Genomic DNA, 21,672 nt, shown 5'->3' with positions numbered 1-21,672 from the left:
GTGTGTATTAGTATATGAGTATCTGTGTATGTGTATCAGTGTGTGTCAAAGTCTCAGGGCCAATGGAAATGTTTCCTTCCAAGCCCAAGTCGATGCTGTTGGAAGAGCCGATCCCTGTCCTGCGTCATGCAGCATCTTCCCGGTGTGCAGCATCTGTGGCTAGGGGCCGAGGGGGAGGCTGGCGCTGAAGGACTGAGCCGCGACACAGACGGTGGGAGCCCCTCAGCTCTATAAAGGGAACTGAGGAAACTCTTGAGAGCTGGGATCTGGGCCAGCCTCCCTTGGCTCCTGCCTTGGAGCTCAGGGACGGCCGTGGTGGGGGCGGGCGGGCGTGTGCCGAAACCTGCTGTTCCCACCCTCACTCCAAGGGAGTTTGTTAAACTTGCATGAGAGCTAAAGCGATGACAAATCGCTCCCTGGCGCGCCGTGCGGCAGGCTGCTAGCCCTTTACAATGCATTTCTACCTGCCTTTCACTAGCACGGGCCTTGCTGGCCTTTAAACTCCCCTCCCACCGGGCAGTAACCCTGCCTGGGCTGAGGGATGCTCTCCTGCCTGTGAAGAGTGCTTGGGGTCTCCACTCTGACAGCACCCAGCACCGCGGCCTGCTGACCCACACGAAGACTGGTTCCTAAGGGCGCCCCTATTGGTACACGCAGGGATTGCGCCATTCCCAGTTCGGATGGGGAAGTGAACCGGGGGGGCTCCATCCAGGGAGGTGGCCTGTAGTAGCACCGCTCTCTCCCAAGCTAACGAAGGGTTGGCAAGAGTCTAAGACCACAGGACTGGTATCGAGGGAGAAGAAGGTGAGAAGACACCACTCAACGTCAAAACTTGGGTGTGTGGGTCTCCGTGTGTGTTGGATTTGGATCCCTTTCCAAGGGGTGTGTATGTGACTGTGTGTGTCTGCTGGATTTGGATCCCTTGTGTTTGTGACTCGTGTGTGTGTGTTAGATTTGGATCTATTTCCAAGGTGTGCGTGTGTGACTCTCTGTAGGTGTTCGTGTGTGTGGCCGTGTGTGTGTCTGCATGTGTTGGATTTGGATCCCATTCCATGGTGCGTGTGTGTGTGTGTGTGTCCATGTATGTGTGAGTCCATGTGTGCATGGGAGCCAATGCGTTGGTGAGTGACTCCGTGTGTCTGAGGCTGACAGGCCGTAGGTGTGAATCCATGTGTGCCGGCTTTGGATTCCCGTCCATGGGTGTGCGTGCGACCCCGGCGGGGTGGATCTGTGTGTGTGTGGTATTTGTTTTGCACCCTGTGGTTTCTTGAAGATGCTTGGGCAGGAAGTTAGCTTGGAGGCAGCAGAACTCACTTCCTGCCGGGTGCCGATCCCCAGCCCTGACAGCGAACAGGAGTGCAACGGTGCAACGCGTTTTACGTCAGGCCTGGGCCTCGGCAGCTTCCTCTCTTGGGTGCTGCTTCCGCTGCTGAGCCGCCCGGCCGGGGGCTCCCCACACCCTGGGGCTGAGCTTTCAGGGCTTCGTTCCCAGGCCACAGACTCTCTCTGGACTGATTTCTCGTTTGGATCCAGCCCAAGCGAAGATTTCGGCAGCCAGAGGTTGATGCTGTAGAGGCGACTATGGGGTGGATTTGAGGAAGAGACACCTCCCCGGGGCCGCTCGGTGAATGGCAGACATCAAAGGGGCCGTGGGCTGAGGATTTCCTCACCGGCCCGCCCAGCCCCCATGTGGGCCAGGTGGTCCCAGCGGGAAGGGCTGGGGCTTGTGCGTTAGAGCCTGGAAGCCCCTGGGCTGGTCCAACCATCCCCATGTCTCTCGCCATGAAAGCCCGGCAGAAGGTGAAACGCAAAGGAGCAGCCAAGGACCGGGTCTTTGGGTGTGACCTGCTGGAGCACCTCCAACACTCTGGCCAGGAAGGTAAGGGCCGTTTGCTCCTCCGGTGGCTGACCTTCCATGGGGCGGCAGCAGGGAATGGGCCAGGAGACACCTCTCTGGGGGCTGACCCATTGCTCGGCAGGGACCCTCCCGGAGCCCCAGTCCTGCTGGGCTGGTGTCTCCAGCACAGCGCCATCCTCGCCGCCAGCAGTGGGGCTGGGCAGGTGCAGCAGCAGCTTTCTGTGAACATCCGCTTGGCTCTGCACTGAGCCTCTCTGGGCGTGTTCCTGAGCCTCCCGCTTCGCTGCCGGAGAGCAGCCTGGGCAGAGGGAACAGGAGCCGTCCAGTGCAGCTTTGAGCCAGTATTGCAGAATCCTGGTCTCACTTAGCATCTCAATCAAGGCTGCACCGGGTGTTGGGCCGGCCCTGAGCCGTCACAGGGCCCCGTCGTGCCGGGTGTTGGGCTGGCCCTGAGCCGTCACAGGGCCCCGTCGTGCCGGGTGTTGGGCTGGCCCTGAGCCGTCACAGCCCCGTCGTGCCGGGTGTTGGGCCGGCCCTGAGCTGTCACAGGCCCCTGTCGTGCCGGGTGTTGGGCCGGCCCTGAGCCGTCACAGGGCTCCGTCATGCCGGGTATGGGGCCAGAGCAGTCACAGGGCCCCGTTGTGCCGGGTATGGGGCCAGCCCTGAGCCGTCACAGGGCCCCGTCGTGCCGGGTATGGGGCCAGAGCAGTCACAGGACCCCGTTGTGCCGGGTATGGGGCCAGCCCTGAACCGTCACAGGGCCCCGTCGTGCCGGGTGTTGGTCTGGCCCTGAGCTGTCAGTACAAGCTAGCTTGGCATGCAGAATTGCAGCATTCCCACAATCCCACTGGAAACTCGGGTCCCCGAATCAGGCTTCTGCAGTCAGGGAACAGACACATCTCACGGGCCGTGTCTCCAAGCAAAGCATCCCAGCCCAGGGGGACCCCTGCCCTCCCTAGGGGCTTCAGAGCTTGGGGCCTGTTGGCAGGGGCAGGGAGGCTGGCATGCTCTGTGGGGTAACCACAGGGTTCCAGTGCCCAGGGAGCCCCTGCCTCGGGCTGGAGTCCAAAGGTAAAACAGACAGAACCTAGGCTGCTGCTTTCAGATCCAGTGATGTGGCCAGTGCCAGGGCTGGAGGCTGGGCCTGGCATGGGCCACATGGCTCCCCTTCCCCTGTTAGAGCTGGAGGGGTGAGGGGCAGAGTCCTCAGGGAGCTGGCACCCCACAGGGATAGAGCCCTCCCTGCAGTGCCCCGGGCACCCCACGGGGATAGGGCCCTCCCTGCAGTGCCCCTGGCACCCACGGGGATAGAGCCCTCACTGCAGTGCCCCTGGCACCCCCACGGGGATAGAGCCCTCCCTGCAGTGCCCCTGGCACCCCCACGGGGATAGAGACCCACTGCAGTGCCCCTGGCACCCAAGGGGATAGAGCCCTCCCTGCAGTGCCCCTGGCATCCCCACGGGATAGAGCCCTCCCTACAGTGCCCCTGGCATCCCCGCGGGATAGAGCCCTCCCTACAGTGCCCCTGGCACCCACGGGGACGGAGCCCTCCCTGCAGTGCCCCTGGCACTCCACGGGAATAGAGCCCTCCCTGCAGTGCCCCTGGCACCCACGGGGATAGAGCCCTCCCTGCAGTGCCCCTGGCACCCCCACGGGGATAGAGCCCTCCCTGCAGTGCCCCGGCACCCCATGGGGATAGAGCCCTCCCTGCAGTCCCCCTGACACCCCACGGGGATAGAGCCCTCCCTGCAGTGCCCCTGGCACCCACGGGGATAGAGCCCTCCCTGCAGTGCCACTGGCACCCCACGGGAATAGAGCCCTCCCTGCAGCGCCCCTCGCACCCCACGGGGATAGAGCCCTCCCTGCAGTGCCCCTGGCACCCCATGGGAATAGAGCCCTCCCTGCAGTGCCCCTGGCACCCATGGGGATAGAGCCCTCACTGCAGTGCCCCTGACATCCAAGGGGATAGAGCCCTCCCTGCAGTGCCCCTGGCACCCCCACGGGGATAGAGCCCTCCCTACAGTGCCCCTGGCGCCCACAGGGATAGAGCCCTCACTGCAGTGCCCCTGGCACCCCCACGGGGATAGAACCCTCCCTGCAGTGCCACTGGCACCCCCACGGGAATGGAGCCCTCCCTGCAGTGCCCCTGGGACCCCACGGGGACGGAGCCCTCCCTGCAATGCCCCTGGCACCCCACGGGAATACAGCCCTCCCTGCAGTGCCACTGGCACCCCCACAGGAATAGAGCCCTCCCTGCAGTGTCCCTGGCACCCCACGGGGACGGAGCCCTCTCTGCAGTGCCCCTGGCACCCCACGGGGATGGAGCCCTCCCTGCAGTGCCCCTGGCACCCCCATGGGGATAGAGCCCTCCCTGCAGTGCCCCTGGCACTCACGGGATAGAGCCCGCCCTACAGTGCCCGTGGCACCCCCACGGGGATAGAGCCCTCCCTGCAGTGCCCCTGGCACCCCACGGGGACGGAGCGCTCCCTGCAGTGCCCCTGGCATCCATGGGGATAGAGCCCTCCCTGCAGTGCCCCTGGCACCCCCACGGGGATAGAGCCCTCCCTGCAGTGTCCTTGCCCCACCCCCTGGTTCTCAGGGTCGGTTCTGGCAGAGGTGGCACCAGAGTGGGGATGGGGAGGAGGCCCACACGTTACACACAGGAAGTTACTCTGTGTAGCGGGTGCCAGGCCCTGCCACTGGGCAGAACAGGCAGCTCGATGCACAGCAAGAGGGGGGTGGAGGCGTGAATCATGCTGATTGTTTTGCAGTTGCTGGGCTCTTGCTGACAAGGGCACTTGCATCACTGCAGATTGAGCAACAGCGGGTGCTGCCGAAGGAAATGCAAGCAAGGCCCTAGTGGAAGTGCTTAGTAAACACGCTGAGGGACCCAGGGCTACCACAGGGAGTGCCCTACAGGGCCCTGTCCCACACCCGAGAGCAACACCCACAGGTGTTCATGAGACGTGGAGCAGACTGGCGTCACCCAATGCTGAGCTGCAGCTGGTCGAGTGGTAGGTATCCCAACATGCATTGCTTTGGCCTGGCTGCTTCGAGCTGACTAGAGCATTGCATGCTGGGATGTCTTGTCACCAGCAGCCACACCTGTGCTAGAACCATGCTAACTTCCAGTTATGTCCCAGTGCCTCTTGCCTGAGGAAGTCAGACCCATTTAAAAGGGGGCGATTAGGGCTATGTCCATTTTACAGATGGGGAAGCTGAGGCACGGGGTGTCTAAGGCTGACATTGGCAAAGCCAGGAGCCCGCAGGCAGTTAGGTAAAGGATCCAATTTGTAAGCTGGGCGCTGTGAAAGCTCTTTTAATGACCATCATCTCAGCGGGACTTGCGCCAGGCCCCTCCAGGGCTGGCAGTTGGGCCTGTGCAGCTGGAAAGGCCAGAGGACTGGGGCTCCCTAGCAGAACAAGTTTCCCATCTCACAAATACTCTGGTGATTTTGAAATGTTTCCCCCTCTTGAACTGGGCTGGAAAATCGAAATCTTGGAAATCCTCCTGAGTGAAAAAAGCGAATTTCTTCCTGTCGGATCAGAGGAAACATTTCGTTTGGATTTCAACCTTTTTTTTATTTTTTTTGGTCATATTAGCGTAAATTTCAAACCAAAGGGTCGCTTTGAGACAGAAAACTGGCCTGGTGCGTTTTGAAAATGTCAGCCCCTGCTGGCCGTTTCAGGGCTGCTTTCCTCAAGGTTTCTTCCCGTTGGGAGATTCAATCCTGGCCCATGAGCCAGTTTTAGTTTTGACCAATCTGCATTTTTCGATGAAAAAAACGATTTGTGTAATTCCCAAGCAGCTCTCCTGAGCCACTGGGTGATGTTGAAACCCCTGCGCAAGGCCCCTGTGGATCCAGCAGGTTTCCTGCCACCCCCGTGCAGTGGGTTACACCCAGCACCTCTGGAAGCCAGACTGCTTCACCTATCGCTCCGTCTCCTCATTGGTTGCCTGCAGCATCTCTCCCTGTAGTGGCCCAGATTCTCAAAGATATTTAGGCTCCTAACTTCCACAGATTTCAATGTAGCTCCACAAAGGCAGCGTGGTCTAATGGACGCAGCACCAGACTCGAACACCTCAGGGGTCTAGTCCTAGCTCTGCCTCTGACCAGCTGTGCAACCTTGGGCAAATCACGGCCTCTCTGTGCCTCAGTTTCCCCTCTCATGCTTTGTCTATTCAAACTGCAAGCTCTTTGGGGCAGGGGCTGTTCTTCAGTGTGTGTGGGGGGCCCTGATCGCGGTTGGAGCCTCCAGGTGTTACTTAGTCATAGTGGGCTTCCTAAATCTGGATTTAGGCTCCTAAATTTGCTTATTCTGGCCTCTCGTCATCCCCTGGCAAGCGAGCAGCAAGAGGCAGGGGTTAAGAGCCAGGCGCCTGGTCACACACAGGTCGGGTCACAGATGTGATCATCAGGTTGCAGCAAAGGCTCTGACATTGCAGTAACTCTGGTCTGCTCCCGAGTCGCTGGGCAGCGCTGAGGGGGGTGGAAGGCAGGGGATGCGGGATTCTGGACTCCGTGACAGACCCAGCCAGCTGCCGGAGATCCTGAGTGGGAGCGGGTGCTGGAATCAGTGCGTGTCCGCCCTGCAGTCGCCTCCCAGTACTTTCCCCGTCCCCACAAGGGCAGAGCCCGCAGCTGTTAGTCACTTTCCAGGAAGGCCGCCTGAGCTGAAATCACCTGGTCGGGCAGGAACCACATTTTGCTGTGGAGGCTGGTGCGCCAGGAACCATGCGCAGCGAGCGTTATCCTGTCCTCCAGCCACACACATGGTCAGCAGCAGCCTGTTCTTCAGGTGGAGGCAGGAGAGTTTCTTCCTCTTGGTGTCAGGCCGGTCTTGTTGCTAAACTGCTTCTCAAATGGGCAGGTCGGCTACGTCAGGAGTCACTGACCTGTCGTGATATGATCAGGGGTAGCTTAGGAGGGCACCATGTGCCCTCACTCCAAGGTGCTCACCTGTGCCCAGAAGCCCCTGATACTCCACCTGTGTCTGTTTCCTGTCCCTGGATGACCTCGGAAATTCCAGGTGCTAAGAAGGGAACTAGGTTGATCAGAGATATAAAGGGCCTGTCTTACAAGAGGACACTCAACCGGCTCGGCTGGTTTATGAGAAGGGATGTGATTGCTGTCTATAAATACACAGGGGGGAAACACCAGGGAAGGAGAAAAGCTATTAAAGCCACAGGACACAGTTGGCACAAGAACAAATGGGGATAAACTGGCCTGGAATTAATTTAGGCTGGAAATGAGAACCGGGCGGAGGGGGTTCTGGACCAGCCTCCTGGTGGAAAGAGCAGGGGGCAAACAACCTAACTAGCTCTGAGATGGAGCCTGATACGTTTCCGAATGGGTTGCTATGAGGTGGCTGCCTCCGATAGCAGGAACTGGACTCCTTCTAGGCCGTTAATGTCGAAGGTCCGGTTGCACGGGGCCAGTCGTCCCGTGGATATAATGCGTTCCAGGAGACAAATCAGGTCCTGGCCTGTGAATTACAACCCCTCGCTGGGATTCGAATGGCTCCATGCTCCTCAGTGGGAAGCAGCTAAGAAGAGAGACTGTCATGCCCCAAGTGATCTCAAAGGCCAGCGTTTTCAAAAGCAGCCGCCACTGAGATGGGGTGTCAGTTCTGGGGCATCCAATGTGAGACCAGAGAGATGTGATTTTCAGAGGCGCTGAGCACCCACAACTCCACATGGGGGCAGTGGGTTGGCAGCCCCTATGGAAACCAGACCCTCTGTGTCTCACGCTGGGCTCCCCCAAACTGCGTCAAAGGACACTTGGGACAGTTTGGGCCTAACTCTGTACAAGTAGCGCTTCACCCAAAGAGGAAATGCAGCCACCTCTGGGGTGGAAGGTTGAACAGCTGCACGGCAATGCTTGCACGGCAGTCTGGAATTGACAGAACAAGGAGTAATGGTCTCAAGTTGCAGTGGGGGAGGTTTAGGTTGGATATTAGGAAACACTATTTCACTAGGAGGGTGGTGAAGCACTGGAATGGGTTACCTAGGGAGGTGGTGGAATCTCCTTCCTTAGAGGTTTTTAAGGCCCGGCTTGACAAAGCCTTGGCTGGGATGATTTAGTTGGGGATTGGTCCTGCTTTGAGCAGGGGGTTGGACTAGATGACCTCCTGAGGTCCCTTCCAACCCTGATATTCTATGATTCTAAGGGGCGGGGGGGAATATTGTGCCCAACTGAAAGTGGGGGAGAATGTGGGGGACCAGAATGTTCATTCTCCCAGTTGAAATGTGGGCAGGACATGAGCATAAAAAGTGACCAGGGCCATGGCATGTCAAACATACAGAAGAGGCCAGGACCTCAGTCAGAGGATGGTTCCCCTAGCACCGTGCCAGGGAGTTGTTCAGTAATGAGAACAAGAAAAGGATGCATCTATAAGTCACAGCCGCCACTTCCTGCAGTACCTTGGGTTTTCCCTTATTTGTACTAATGAGGTCAACCCTCTTAGCTGTTGAGCCCAGAGAGAGAGGAGATCAGGGAGTGCTAGAGGTTGTGAGAGGCCTCGCTCTGCCCCGATTGACTGCGATCCATTTTCTGTCTCTTGTTGCAGAGACGATGGTAGCAGGCGATGGCTTGGTATTCGTACAATGCCGCTCCTGAAGTGAAATGTTGCAGGAAAAGAGCCATGTCAGGGCCGTAATTAGATGGCATCTGTTAATTGTCTAGATCATTGGCATGTGTCTTGTGAAATCAGCACGCGATGAAGTGCTGGCTGCGTTGGTTCTTAGCGTGAAGCCCATCCAGCGTTCCGAAACTCACATGGTCACGAATGCCTGAGCTGCTCAGTCATCAGAGTGGCTGGTCAGACGTGCCGCAGCGTGGCAATCGCAGCTGTGGGCGATGGAGCGAATGGGGGGCTGGCCTTTAGCCCCGCCCGCTCTGGAGGACCTCTTAGCTCACTGACACACTCAGAAGAGTTGGTGGGAGGTGGGCATTTGCAGAGGCAGTAGCTGCAAGGTGGCAGGTGTAATACACTGTATATACGGTAGCAGCCAGCCAGCCACAGTTATGGTCACTCAGAACTGCATGGCGTAGGCCCCTGCTACATGTACCAAAGAGGGGTCCCCTTTAGCTGTTTGCAGTCATATAATAACCAGATCTAGTCTCTCACCCAAGGCCTGATGAAGGTATAAGCACTACAGGCCCCTGTTTAGGGCCCCAGCTCCCAAAGGCATGTGATAACACTAGAGTCTCAGTGCTTGCTTTCAAAAAGGTGATGTTTCTAGCCCTTACGGCCGCAAAGAAAATCTTGAAAATGTGACCTGGTGTAAGTGCTACAGCGATGCTGCCTGAGTCTGCAGAGAGCCTAAGCCCATCGCTCTGAGGGGTGTGTGCTGCCCCATGCATATCAACAGGTTAATGCTGATACCTGCTGCTTTGGGGCCCCTAATGACACAACCACAGCAGGGACTCTCTCTGCAGCCATTTGGCTCTGCTGGGGTCACATCTCCAGCCTGCCCCACCCCAAAGTCCTCTGAAAGTAAAGGCACCGTGTCCTCCCTTCTCAGGGATGGACCCCACTTGCTTAAGGCAGGGGCTATTGGTCTGTGGAGGCAGGAGGCCCAAGGCAGGCCAGAGAGAAAAGCGGGGCAGGGCTCCCACAAATCCATCTCTTGTGTAGGTCGCTCCTGATACTGCAAATCAAACAGGACAGGGCAGAGGTGCAGGGGCTGGGGTCACAGGTTGCCTTAATTGGGTGCTGGAGGGAAATATTTGAGGTGGGCACTGGGGCAGAGGTTTAGGGTGAGCACCTGGTGGAGGAGGAATTTAGGGTGAGCACCAGGAGGGGGAGGAAAAATTTAGGATGAGCATAGGGGGAGGGGGAGATATTTAGGGCACGCATCGGGGGAGAGATGTTTAGGGTGTCTACTGGGGGGGGGGGTGTTAGCCCCTTCATGGTTCTGCTACAGGGTGGGGGGTGGGGGTCTTTATGTGCCCCCCCCCCACAGAGCCCTCTGCTTGGGTGGGTGGGGGAAGAGCCCTCCCTCCTCTGGGACAAACCAAAGCCGTCTATCGGTCTGGAGTGGGGGAAGCGCTCCCCTGCGCTAAGAGACTAGTGCTGGGCCCCCAGAAGACATCTCTTGTATAGGTGCCCCTGCAACTGCCACCCTAAACAGGGGGATGGGTGGGATCATGGGGACCCCCAAGTGGGTCTGGATCTAGGATCGTGGATTGCAGTTCTCTGGCTCTGCTCCCTCCCTCCCCTGGCATCTAAAATCGGTAAAAAATCAGCCTCAATTGAATGGAAATAAGATGTTCAGGATCGAGCCGGGAGTCTCCACACGCAGGCTGGGGCTGAGACAGCCAGAAGGGGGGATGACACCTGATCTAGTTCTTTTGGTTCCAGTCTGAGTGTAGACACCTACCCCAAGCGTTGAAAAATCAGGAGCCCAGCCGCTAAAACAACTTGGGATCGGCTTCAAAATCATGCAGTGTTTTTAAAAATAATCCAGTGTGGGATCTCTTTCTTTGCTGACTTCAGGGGTCACATTTTCCAGCTTTTCTCTGCAACTGTGAGGCCTAAGAACCTAGGAATTTTTGCATGAAAGCTGAGCTCTTCATGCAGTCCCCTGACTCCAGCCGCTGGAGCTTTAAGACACCAAATATCACGAGACAGGGAGAGCTAGCTATCCAGTTCATTGGAATCAGTGCCCAGTTGTGTGTGGTTGCTTGTAGATTGATTGAAACCTGACATATTGATGTACCTTGTGCTGGTAAAGGTACAGTCACAACACTGCTATGAGCAGTTTTAAACTGATACAAGAACATCCACACATGAGTTTGCATCTTTTTAACTAGAATGGGTTTTGAAACTGGTTTAAGCTGAGTCAATACAACTTCTGAATAAAGGTAATGGGTGTCTCACCCTTTCTGTGTCTCTAGCCCCTTTGCCTGCATGGACACACACACACGCTGGCTGAGCACAGCGATTTCGCTCCGCATTCTGGGAGTGCATTTCATTTCCTGTGTGGTGTGCAGAAATGAAATCGGCTGGTGACTCCACCCAGTCAAACCTCCCCAACCAGAGACCAAGCCAGCAGACACAGATTTGTTCCTTTTTTGCTTAACGCCCTGTACTGAAAGGTCCCCATAAGCAGGATCTGGGGGGTAGGGAGGGGTCTGCACCCTATGTACAGCCATGCACGTGACGCAGAGAGCAAGACAGAATCCATGCGTTTCCATGGTAATTGCAATGAGTACATTGTTATAATTTGTTAGTTCTATTATGGTAGAGGCCCCAACTGCATTGCAGCGCTAGGTGCTGCACGTACATATAAGTGACAGCTCCCAAAAGAATCTAAATGGACATTTCATAGATGGGAAACTGAGGCACAGGGTCAAGTAAGTGACTGGTCACGGTCACACACACACAGGGTAGCTAGTGTCATGCTTTGGTCTCCCTTAGCCTTGTAAGGCCTGGACATGCAGTCATGCTGTTCTAATCCCAGCCAACAGGGGGCGATGGTCTCTCTCTCTCTCACACACACACACACTTCAACCTATGCAGCGCAGGACGCAGAAGCGGGGGAGCAGAGGGTTTCCACTGAGGCCATGAGACACCCAGGAGCAGCCCTGGTGTTGGAGCAGGGAGACGGTACATAGCTCAGAGCTGTGAGGCTGCCCTGGGCAGAGGCAGGGGGGTCCCGCTAGGGTGGCTGAGCTCAGGCGTGACAGGTGCTACCCCTTTAACAAGGTGCAGTGCCTGGGAAACCCTCCCCCCTGCCCCCAGGTCTGGCCTCTGAGTACTGCAGGGATGGGGAGTGAACCGTGGACACTTGCCGCTCTCTCCCTGCCAGCCATCTCCACAGCCTGCCCCCTTCCCTCATCCGGCAGGGTGCCCCCCATGTCTGCTGGTTCCTGTGTGGCAGGGGTGGTTATTTTCCAAATGCTTCCCAGAACCCTTTGCAAGGAGGGCTCAGGACGGTCAGAGCAAAGGATTCTGGGGAGGCCACCAACCCTTGCTGCACAGGCCTGAGGTGGAGCAGAGTCTGCCTTTCGGGGAGCCGGGGGCAGAAACTCCTCAGCCCCGGCTCAGTGGTGAGTGGCCCCGGGGCCTTTTGCTGTGATGCCCTGGGCAGCTGCTTCTCAGAGCCCCTGCAGCCAGGAATTTGTCTACACAGGAAAATTAATCTGGAGTAAAGTCAGGTGTGAATGTAAAGCAGATTAGCTGTTCCTCATTAACTCCACAGCCCCACGTTAGTGGTCTCCGGGTGGTTGCCTGCAGCTACTGCACCCCTCTAGAGACTCCAACCTCCCTCGGGAGATCAGCGTGGGTCTGACGGCTGTGGCTGACCCCCAAGGCCCGGAGAGGTGGAAACTCCTCCCCAGCTGCCCACTTGAGAGCAAGGCATCATGCGTCTCCGCTGGGGAGGAGCGGTGAAAGGGGGACATCGCCCCGCTCCAGAACAGAAGATGGGGGGGGTCACTCGGGGTTCTGGCCATTTCATGGTCGTGGCTCTAGTCAGCCCCCCCCGGATTGGGCTGTGGCGCTCCGGCTGACTCTCCTCTCTCCCCCAAGTCCCCCAGGTGCTGAGGAGCTGCACAGAGTTCGTCGAGCAGCACGGCATTGTGGACGGGATCTACAGGCTCTCTGGGGTCTCCTCAAACATCCAGAAACTGAGGTAAGGACTGGGGCTAAAAATGCCTCGGATTGGAGGGGACACTTGCACATGTGTATGGGACGGGGGGGGAGGGGCTTCCCATGTGTCTGACACGCTCATGGCTTCTGTGACACAACACGTGGCTCTGAGGGGCCCTTCATTAAAAGCTGTGGGCGAACTTTTCAAAGCTGGGTGCCCAACGCTCCTACATGCTCATCTCGGGACCTGCCTAAAAGGGCCAGTTTGAAACGCCCGAGTGAAGTGGGGGATTCCCCATCTCTTGTTGTCTTCAAATCCAGCCAGGCTGCCTTTCTGGGAGATGCACCATAGTCAGACACACGTATTGGGCCCAATTACAGGTAACTGGGTGAAACACTCTGGCCTGTGTAATACAGGGGGTCAGACAAGATGATCTAATGGCCTTAAACTCTATGAAGCTAGGAATTTGTAAAGGTGCTGAGTTTTCTTTTCTTTTCTTTTCTGTAATCTCCCATCACACACCTCTGGGCACTGAACAGTAATTGATAAAACAACACACCTCACTTGCAGGTCGTCTCAACCTTGGAAAACTCACATCCAGCAGTAAAATACAGATCAGCCTCAAATTTGCCCCGAAGGACAAAAGCCTAGGGGAAGAGCCAAACCTGTGCTCTGAATGTCAATCTCCTGCAGAGCTATGGAGGAAGCAGATTGCAAAGCTAAAACAGCCCCTCTGAGAATGCAAATCTAGGGCCTGTTATTTGAGAGTCCCTCCCAGCTGATCTGAACTGTGGGGGCAAAGCACAGTTAGAACTAGGTCCCGGACATTGCAGGGCCTTAGAGATCATTAGAGCTGGCTGGGAACTGGGATTTCTGTTCCACAGGAAATTCTGACAGTTCAAAATTGGTTTTTGCTCCGAATTGGAACGAAAAGCTGAAATTTCCCTCAGATGAAAATTCTAAAAAAAATAATTGATCTGGAGCCAGCGAAACGTTTCGTTTTGCTAATGTTGCGTTTCAGTCAGGTAACCTTATTTCTTTTGGATAATGTCAAAACCCTAGAACAGTGGTTTTCAACCTGTGGCCTGCGGATACCTGGGGGTCCGCAGACTGTGTCTAAGATTTCCATAGGGGTCCGCACCGCCATTCGAAATTTTTGTAGGGAGTCCGCAAATGGAAAAAGTTTGAAAACCTCTGCCCTGTAATATAATATTAGATATGAAGTATAATATAGATACAAAGTAATATATTGCTATATAGTAGAAATCAAAGCGAAATGAGAATGTTGAAATGAAACTTTTTTCCTTACTGAAACAAGGAAACTGACATGGTTTGTTTTGACTTTTTCCCATCAAAAATGTCCTTGAAATTGACACGTTCCCACACAATGTTTAGATTTTGATGAAACTACAATTTCTGACAGATGACTGCTCCGCTGAGAAATGTTCACCCAGCTCTAGTTTGGGGCTAGCCTGCAGTCCCGGGGTGTGATTGCAGTTCGGGTACTGTGATGGTTCTCGGGGTACCCCTGGACTGCGAGTCACCTTCTTACACCCTGCCTCTAGCGGTAGCTGGGGGTTAGCTTTCTAATCACCACCGGCCGTCAGACACTCAAGTGCTTTCCTCCAGGCTATGCAGCTTAACAAGAGTGCACCCCAATCCCTGAGTCCCCTTCAAGCATCGGCAGCTTGACGGGTCCCCCTGTGATGTCCAGCCCCCCCCGACACTGGCTACTCACACAAATCCCAGATCCTCTACCCCCAAAGAAGCAGCGCACCCCAGTATACCAATTTTACCTTAAATCACCACTCCTGTATAACACACAGCATTTGTGCCCACTTATAATACACCGAAAGAAGGTTTATTTAAGAAAGAACAGAGGTTTCACTAGAACAGAGCTGGTTAAACTTTTTGGCCCAAGGGCCACATCTGGGTATGGAAATTGTATGGCAGGCTGTGAATGCTCACAAAATTGGGGGTTGGGATGCGGGAGGGGTTGCGGGCTCCGCTTGGGGGTGTGGGCTCTGGGATGAGGCTGGAGATGAGGGATTGGGGAAACAGGAGGGTGTTCCGGGCTGGGACCGAGGGGTTCGGAGGGCGGGAGGGGGATCAGGGCTGGGGGAGGGGGTTGAGGCCTGGGAGGGGGTCAGGGATGCAGGCTTTGGGCGGCGTTTATCTCAAGCAGCTCCCAGAAACAGCAGCATGTCCTCCCTGCTCCGGCTACTACGCGGAGGCGCGGACAGGCAGCTCTGCATGCTGCCCCGTCTGCAGGCACCGTACCTGCAGTTCTCATTGGCTGCGGCTCCAGGCCAATGGGAACTGCGATGGCGGGACATACTGCTGCTTCCGGGAGCCGCGCGGAGCGGGGCAAGTCCCTGACCCCGCTCCCCGGCAGGAGCTCAAGTGATGGATTAAAACATCTGGAGGGCCGGATGCGGCCCTCGGGCTGTAGTTTGCCCACCCCTGCACTAGAAAGAAGAGTGAGTGTTGGAAACAGATGGTTACAATACAAAACATCATAAAACGGGACCTGGGTCCTACCCTTATGAATAGTTCCCTTTCCTAGTCAATACAGTAGGTTTCGCCCTGCAAAATTCAGATGGTTGCAGAGCCGGGTGGCTTCCCTGGAACCAGGGTCCAATCCTTCCTGAAACATCCCCACCCAACAAAACATCTCCTCAGTGAATGGCTGCAGAGTGTCTTTCTCTGCACGGTGTAACGCTGAACCAGTCTTTTGCCTTCACTCCCGGATGGAGCGAGCACCTGTCTGTATCATGCTCCTTTTCACCTCCACGTGGCTTTAGTGTTTATAGTTTGCCTTTGATGGTTTTCCATTGACTTCTCTGGGTTGTTGTGATGGTGGACAATGGAGCGATACATTGCATCATGGGCTAGCCAGGGAGGGATGACATCTTCCTCCCGCTGGAAAGGGCCCGCACCAAGACATATGATTCCCTGGTGACTCACCTTCCCTCCAAGGCGCAGTTTTCAATATAGTTCCATTATTCCTTACTGATCAATCGTACGCACATCTCGAAATGTATCGTTACGTTACAAGCTTTCAGTAGAGACCTCACATGCTACCCTTGGTGGATAAATACCATGAGAGCGGTGTCTGGGGTGTAGTGAGTTTGTCAGGTCTGAGACAGGAGGTTTCTTGCAAGGAACAGTGAACCCTTTGCTCATTGGCACCACCGGGCCTTTGTGTCATATGTAGCTATCCCCAAGCAAGCTTTGACGTAGCTACCTTGTGGCAATTGCCCAGAGTTTCAGGTGGGTTCGTACAGCCCGTGCTGCCACGGTTTCACTGCTCGGAGACCCGAGCGAGCTACATTAAAGCTAGATCGGGGCTGTCGACAGAGGCTTAGCGAGCGCCCTCTGTATCCTCCGACTGGAGGGGGCCCCGCAAGGAAGGGGGCCCCTAAAAGTGGCAAAATAAATACCGCATTCCAGTTTCTGCATTGTAAGGGGCCCCGCCCGGACATATGTTCGGAGGGGGCCACTGTTCAGAGGGGGCCACGTTCTTTGTTGCTACGGCCCTGGCTGTCGACATGTCTAGACCGACCCCTTGTCGTCACCTGGAATTGCCCCCGGAGCAGACCGGGATCCTGCGCAGTCCTGGGGCGGTTGGTGCTACATGAGCCTTGGGACTCACCCCGCACTGGGCAGCTGCATTCTGCACTCGCTCACGCGCCTTCCGGTTCCTGGACGGTGGCTATCCCGTGACACGGGTCATGCCTTGGCTTGGTGACTAGCGCTCCGGGGCAAAGAGAGCCGCTGGGGGCGTCTGCATGGGAGCGGACGGTGTCATTTCCAGCTCGGATTGAGCGAGCGCACTAAAACTAGCGGTGGGACGAGTTCCTAGGGCTTCAGGTGAGATGGTACGCGGGGCAGGTAGCCCCTCCCACCACGGCTCCACTGCTAGCGGTAGCTCACTCGCTCCATCAGCATTAGAGCAGGTATGTCCGTCCCCGCCCCCCCCCCCCAGCTCCAGTGTGACGTGCACAAAGAGAAACAGGGACCAAGGTCCTAGGGCTCAGGGGGACTCAGCTGGCCCCAGCCTCTGGCGTGCGGGGACTGGGTCTGGGTGTCCTTGCCTGTGTGTGGATTGTGCATGTGGCCCGTGGAGCCCTGATGTGAACGGGGGGGACAGGGACAGGGGGTCGTGGCCCTCCTGCTTTTTACCAGTCATGAGGGTGGCGGGAGGGGGCGGAGAAGAAAGAGCAGGGGGTGGGGTCTTGGGGGGAAGAGGCAGCATGGGAGTGGGGCCTTGGGGGAAGGGGCGGGGCCACAGTTCGGGGCCACACACACACACACACACTTTTCTGCCACTCCTGTCCTGGAGTCTCCAGGAATCAAAGATTAATCTTTCATTATAGATGATGTCATGTGATGAAACCTCCCTCCAGGAATACGTCCAACCTCAGCGGGCATCCCTAGCTGCTCCCCATCTCCCCCAGGCCCGCCAGTGCAATCACTCTCCTCCCTCTCTTGGTTCGCAGGCAGGAGTTTGACAGCGACCGCTGCCCCGATCTCAACAAAGATGTGTACCTGCAGGACATCCACTGCGTCAGCTCCCTCTGCAAAGCCTACTTCCGGGAGCTCCCCAACCCCCTGCTCACCTACCAGCTCTACGACAAGTTTGCTGTGAGTCTGGCCCTGCAATCCGCCTTCCAGGGATGTCTCCGCCACAGCGCTAACTCCGGTGATCGGCACCCGGGGCTGAGCCCCGGGCTCGGCCTAGCACCAGAGCGAGCAGCCGCACTGCAGAATCCGGCCTGAGTGCCTGTGTCCTCCCTGTTCCGCACTCCCCCGCGTGTGTCACACCGGCTGGGGGGGACCCCCACGGGTCTTAGTGCGGCAGTGAGTACTAAGTGCAGTGACGTGCTCCCAGTGCATTGTGGGAGAACTTGTCTGTCCTTCTGGGCACACAGGGGGAATTGTGGGAAGACACAGGAGGGCTATCAGCACTCAAGAGGTTTAGCCTGCGTCCACACTCCAAAATGGGAAGGTTACTAGCCCCAGTGAAAGCCTCGCTCAGCCTTTAGTCTGTACCCCAGCTGGGCCAGCTAGCCTAGGTTTAATGCCCCACCAAACTCGGGGTGAGAGGGTTTGTGTGTGGAGGGAGCAACACCCGAGCAGGAGCCTGTGCAGCGAAGACAGAACCCAACAGTCTTGGCTACCGGCTGTGGCAATGTCACGTCCGCCTTGGTCCTCACAGCGGTGAAGCACTGGGAATTAAATCATCAGCAGCTGGCATCCTGCCCATCCCCCCAGCACTCTGATGGGCAAATTCCCAGCAGGGCGTGGGCGAAGCTGCGTGTGCTCTGACTTGCGTGTGCAAATCAGGGTGTTTCCGTGTTTCCCCTGAGGCCCGCGCGTGGGCACAGGTGCATGCTCCATTCAGCGCCCGTGCTTTAGCAGATGTGAGCCTTAGCAGCCCTTGCCACTGGGGGACAGATGAGATTGTGAAATGCCCCACAATCGCTGGGGTGTCCTCTTCTTAAAAGGACAGTATCCGAGTGAGTCAGGTCCTGCTGAAAGGGCCCAGCAATTGCTATGAGGGGAGCCTCGGATCCAGAGCCCCCGCTCTGAGCAGTCCGCCCTGAGGAGCATCCCATAACGAACGTTTCAGAGCTATGAACGAGCTCCATTCCTGAGGTGTCCGTAACTCTGAGGTTCTACTGTAGATTAGTTCATGGAGGATAAGTCCATCAATGGCTATTAGCCGGGATGGGCAGAGATACAAACCCATGCTCTGAAGTGTCCCTAGCCTCTGTTTGCCAGAAGCTGGGAATGGGTGACAGGGGGTGGATCACTTGGATCACACAGAGGATGTTCTGCTCATTCCCTCTGAAGCACCTGGCACTGGCCACTGTCGGAAGACAGGATACTGGGCTAGACGGACCAGTGGTCTGACCTAGTATGGACGTGGTTAGGGTTAGGGTTTGCAGGGGCTAGGCTTAGAACTGGGACAAATTTTATGCAGATTCTGCGACACTGAAAGTTTTCTCGAATTCATGTCGGTCTTGCTGAAATGTTTGGGTAGGGGGGAAAAGAAAATCCCAGAAAGTTGAGGCACAGCTGTGGCTGTGCTAATCAGATGGCAGGGGCTCCACGTGCCCCCCATTTTTTCCATTTTGGTTTTATAATTTCCCCCCAAAGTAGTGGGGTTCTGGCCACTGATGTCTTGAATAGTGTTAGACTCAAAGAGCTCGATCTATTTAACTTAACAAAGAGAAGGTGAAGGGGTGACTTGATCACAGTCTGTAGTACAGTACCTACATGAGGGACAAATATTTAATAATGGTTTCTTCAGTCTAGCAGAGAAAAGTCTGCCACGATCCAACGTCGAGAAGGTGAAGCGAGACAAATGCAGACTGGAAATAAGGTGTACATTTTTAACAGTGCGAGCAATTAACCACTGGATCATTTCCCAAGGGTTGTGGTGGATTCTCGATCACCGACAATTTTTAAACCAGGATTAGATGTTTTTCTAGAAGATCGGCTATAATTGGGGCCCTACCAAATTCGTGGCCATGAAAAACACATCACGGACCGTGAAATCTGGTCTTGTGTGTGCTTTTACCCTACACTATACAGATTTCATGGGGAAGACCAGCGTTTCTCAAATTGGGGGTCCAAAAGGGAGTAGCAGGGGGGTTGCAAGCTTATTTTAGGGGGATCGCAATATTGCCACCCTTACTTCTGTGCTGCCTTCAGAGCTGGGCAGCCGGAGAGCGGCGGGTGTTGGCAGTGCCCTGCCAGCAGCAGCACAGAAGTAAGGGTGGCAATACCCTATCATGCCACCCTTCTGCGCTGCTGCTGGCAGCAGCTCTGCCTTTAGAGTTGGGCTCCCAGCCAGCAGCAGCGCAGAAGTAAGGGTAGCAGTACCACCAGAATCCCCACCCCCCTACAATAACCTTGCGACCCCCCCCAACTCCTTTTTGGGTCAGGATCCCTACAATTACAACACCGTGAAATTTCAGATTTAAATAGCTGACATCATGAAATTTACGATTTTTAAAATCCCATGACCATGAAATTGATCATGACTTTGGTAGGGCCCTAGCTATCATTCAAACAGGAAGTCGTTCAGGGGAATCCCATGGCCTGTGTTATCCAGGAGGTCAGAGTAGATGATCACAGTGGTTCCTTCTGACTTTGGAACCTATGAATCTAGACTTTCTGACTCTATTCAAATGTGACCTGCCATGTGGAACAGTCGAAGGCTCATTGGGCGAGTGATCTGGAAACTGAAACTGCCTTGACCCCAAAGTGAAACTCAGCAAGCTGAGCTAGAGAAATACAAGTCACGGCCCGGCATGAACAGTGTCAGTCCATGTGATCTTTAACATTCTTTCCATTCTAATAACCACAGGCAGATAGACCCTGCAGTAACGGAGGCTTTATTTGCTATTTTTAATGTTATTTGCCTGATATTAATCTTCATCCTCATCATCCCTGGTTGTTATTTGGTGCTTTTCATTTGTAGATCCCAAAGAGCTTTACAAAGGAGGGTCAGGATCAGCATCCCCATTTTACACATGGGGAAACTGAGGCACAGAACAGTGCCCAGGGTTACCCAGCAGGCCAGGTACACATGTCTAACAAAGAGGCAAGCCCTAGCCTCCAAAGCTTACAATCTAAAAGAAATGCAGCAAGGAGACAGAGAGAGCAGCTAGCACAAAGAAAGGGCTGGCCTAGTGGCTAGAAACCCAGTATGGGTCTCAGCAAACCTGGGGTCTAGTCCTGGCTCTGCTAAGGGCTAAACTGTGGCAAGTCAGTTTCCCCTTCTGTTAAAATGGGGACTAATGATCCCGAGTGCCTCTGTAAAGCACTTTGTGGGTTACTGATGCTGTGTATCATGTAGGCCTTAGGCATAACGCAGGAAAGGACATTTGTTTTTTAACCGGCAATGAGCTCTCTAAGGACACTGTAGAATCCTAAAACATGGGGAAAACAATCCGAGAATATTCCGTTTGCAAAATTGGTTATAATAAGGATGGGATTCATAGATTCCAAAGCCAGAAGGGACCATTGTGATCATCTGGTCTGACCCCCTGTGGAACAGGCCAGAGAACTCCCCCCAAATAATTCCTAGAGCTGACCTTTTAGAAAAACATCCAGTCTTGGTTTAAACCGAGTCCTGCACTTAGAAAGGAAGAATCCCAGGCACTGCTACAGGCTGGGGACCGACTTGCTAAGCAGCAGTTCTGCCGAAAAGGACCTGGGGATTACAGTGGATGAGAAGCTGGATATGAGTCAGCAGTGTGGCCTTGTTGCCAAGAAGGCTGACGGCATATTGGGCTCTATTAGTAGAAGCATTGTCAGCAAATTGAGGGAAGTGATTATTCCCCTCTATTCGGCACGGGTAAGGCCACACCTGGAGTATTGCGTCCAGTTTTGGTCCCCCCTACACAGAAGGGATGTGAACAAATTGGAGAGAGTCCAGCGGAGGGCAACAAAAATGATTGGGGGGCTGGGGCACATGACTTACGAGGAGAGGCTGAGGGAACTGGAGTTATTTAGTCTGCAGAAGAGAAGAGTGAGGGGCGATTTGATAGCTGCTTTCAACTACCTGAAGGGGGATTCCAAAGAGGATGGAGCTCGGCTGTTCTCAGTGGTGGCAGATGACAGAACAAGGAGCAATGGTCTCAAGTTGCAGTGAGGGAGGTCTATGTTGGATTTTAGGAAACACTATTTCACTAGGAGGGTGGTGAAGCACTGGAATGGGTTACCTAGGGAGGTGGTGGAATCTCCTTCCTTAGAGGTTTTTAAGGCCTAGCTTGATAAAGCCCTGGCTGGGATGATTTAGTTGGTGTTGGTCCTGCTTTGAGCAGGGGATTGGACTAGGTAACCTCCTGAGGTCTCTTCCAACCCTGATATTCTATGATTCTATGAAACATGGTCAGTGATGAAGAATCTCCCACCCTTGGTAAATTGTTCCAGTGGTTAATTACTCTCACGGTTAAAAACGTGTGCCTTATTTCCAGTCTGAATGTGACTAGCTTCAACTTCCAGCCGTTGGATTGTGTTCAACCTTTCTCTGCTGCACTGATGAGCCCCTTATCAAATATTTGTTCCCCAAGTAGGTACTCACAGACTGTGATCAAGTCGCCCCTTAATCTTCTCTTTGTTAAGCTAAATAGATTGAGCTCCTTGTGTCTCTCACTATAAGGCAGATTTTCTTATCCTGCAAATCATTCTCATG

The 21,672-nt window shown here is 55.1% G+C and overlaps 2 protein-coding genes across 2 annotated transcripts in view; both read left to right on the top strand.

Annotated features, from left to right (window-relative positions):
* Nucleotides 1–1,573, top strand: part of NECTIN4 (nectin cell adhesion molecule 4) — a 54,714-nt gene extending 53,141 nt beyond the window's left edge. Inside the window, exon 9 of the mRNA XM_029913492.1 lies at nucleotides 1,274–1,573. Within this exon, the coding sequence (XP_029769352.1) occupies nucleotides 1,274–1,573 (300 nt within the window). The remainder of the gene's footprint in view (nucleotides 1–1,273) is intronic.
* Nucleotides 1,574–1,770: 197 nt separating this feature from the next.
* Nucleotides 1,771–21,672, top strand: part of ARHGAP30 (Rho GTPase activating protein 30) — a 47,796-nt gene continuing 27,894 nt past the window's right edge. Inside the window, exons 1-3 of the mRNA XM_026659778.1 lie at nucleotides 1,771–1,879; nucleotides 12,398–12,500; nucleotides 16,961–17,105. Of these exons, the coding sequence (XP_026515563.1) occupies nucleotides 1,771–1,879; nucleotides 12,398–12,500; nucleotides 16,961–17,105 (357 nt within the window). The remainder of the gene's footprint in view (nucleotides 1,880–12,397; nucleotides 12,501–16,960; nucleotides 17,106–21,672) is intronic.

The sequence above is a fragment of the Terrapene carolina genome, unplaced genomic scaffold, assembly GCF_002925995.2.
Source record: "Terrapene carolina triunguis isolate 2854851 unplaced genomic scaffold, T_m_triunguis-2.0 Scaffold675, whole genome shotgun sequence".
Lineage (NCBI taxonomy): Eukaryota > Metazoa > Chordata > Testudines > Emydidae > Terrapene > Terrapene triunguis.
The sequence above is the reverse complement of the archived record's forward strand: the minus strand, read 5'-3'. Positions and strand labels throughout refer to the sequence as shown.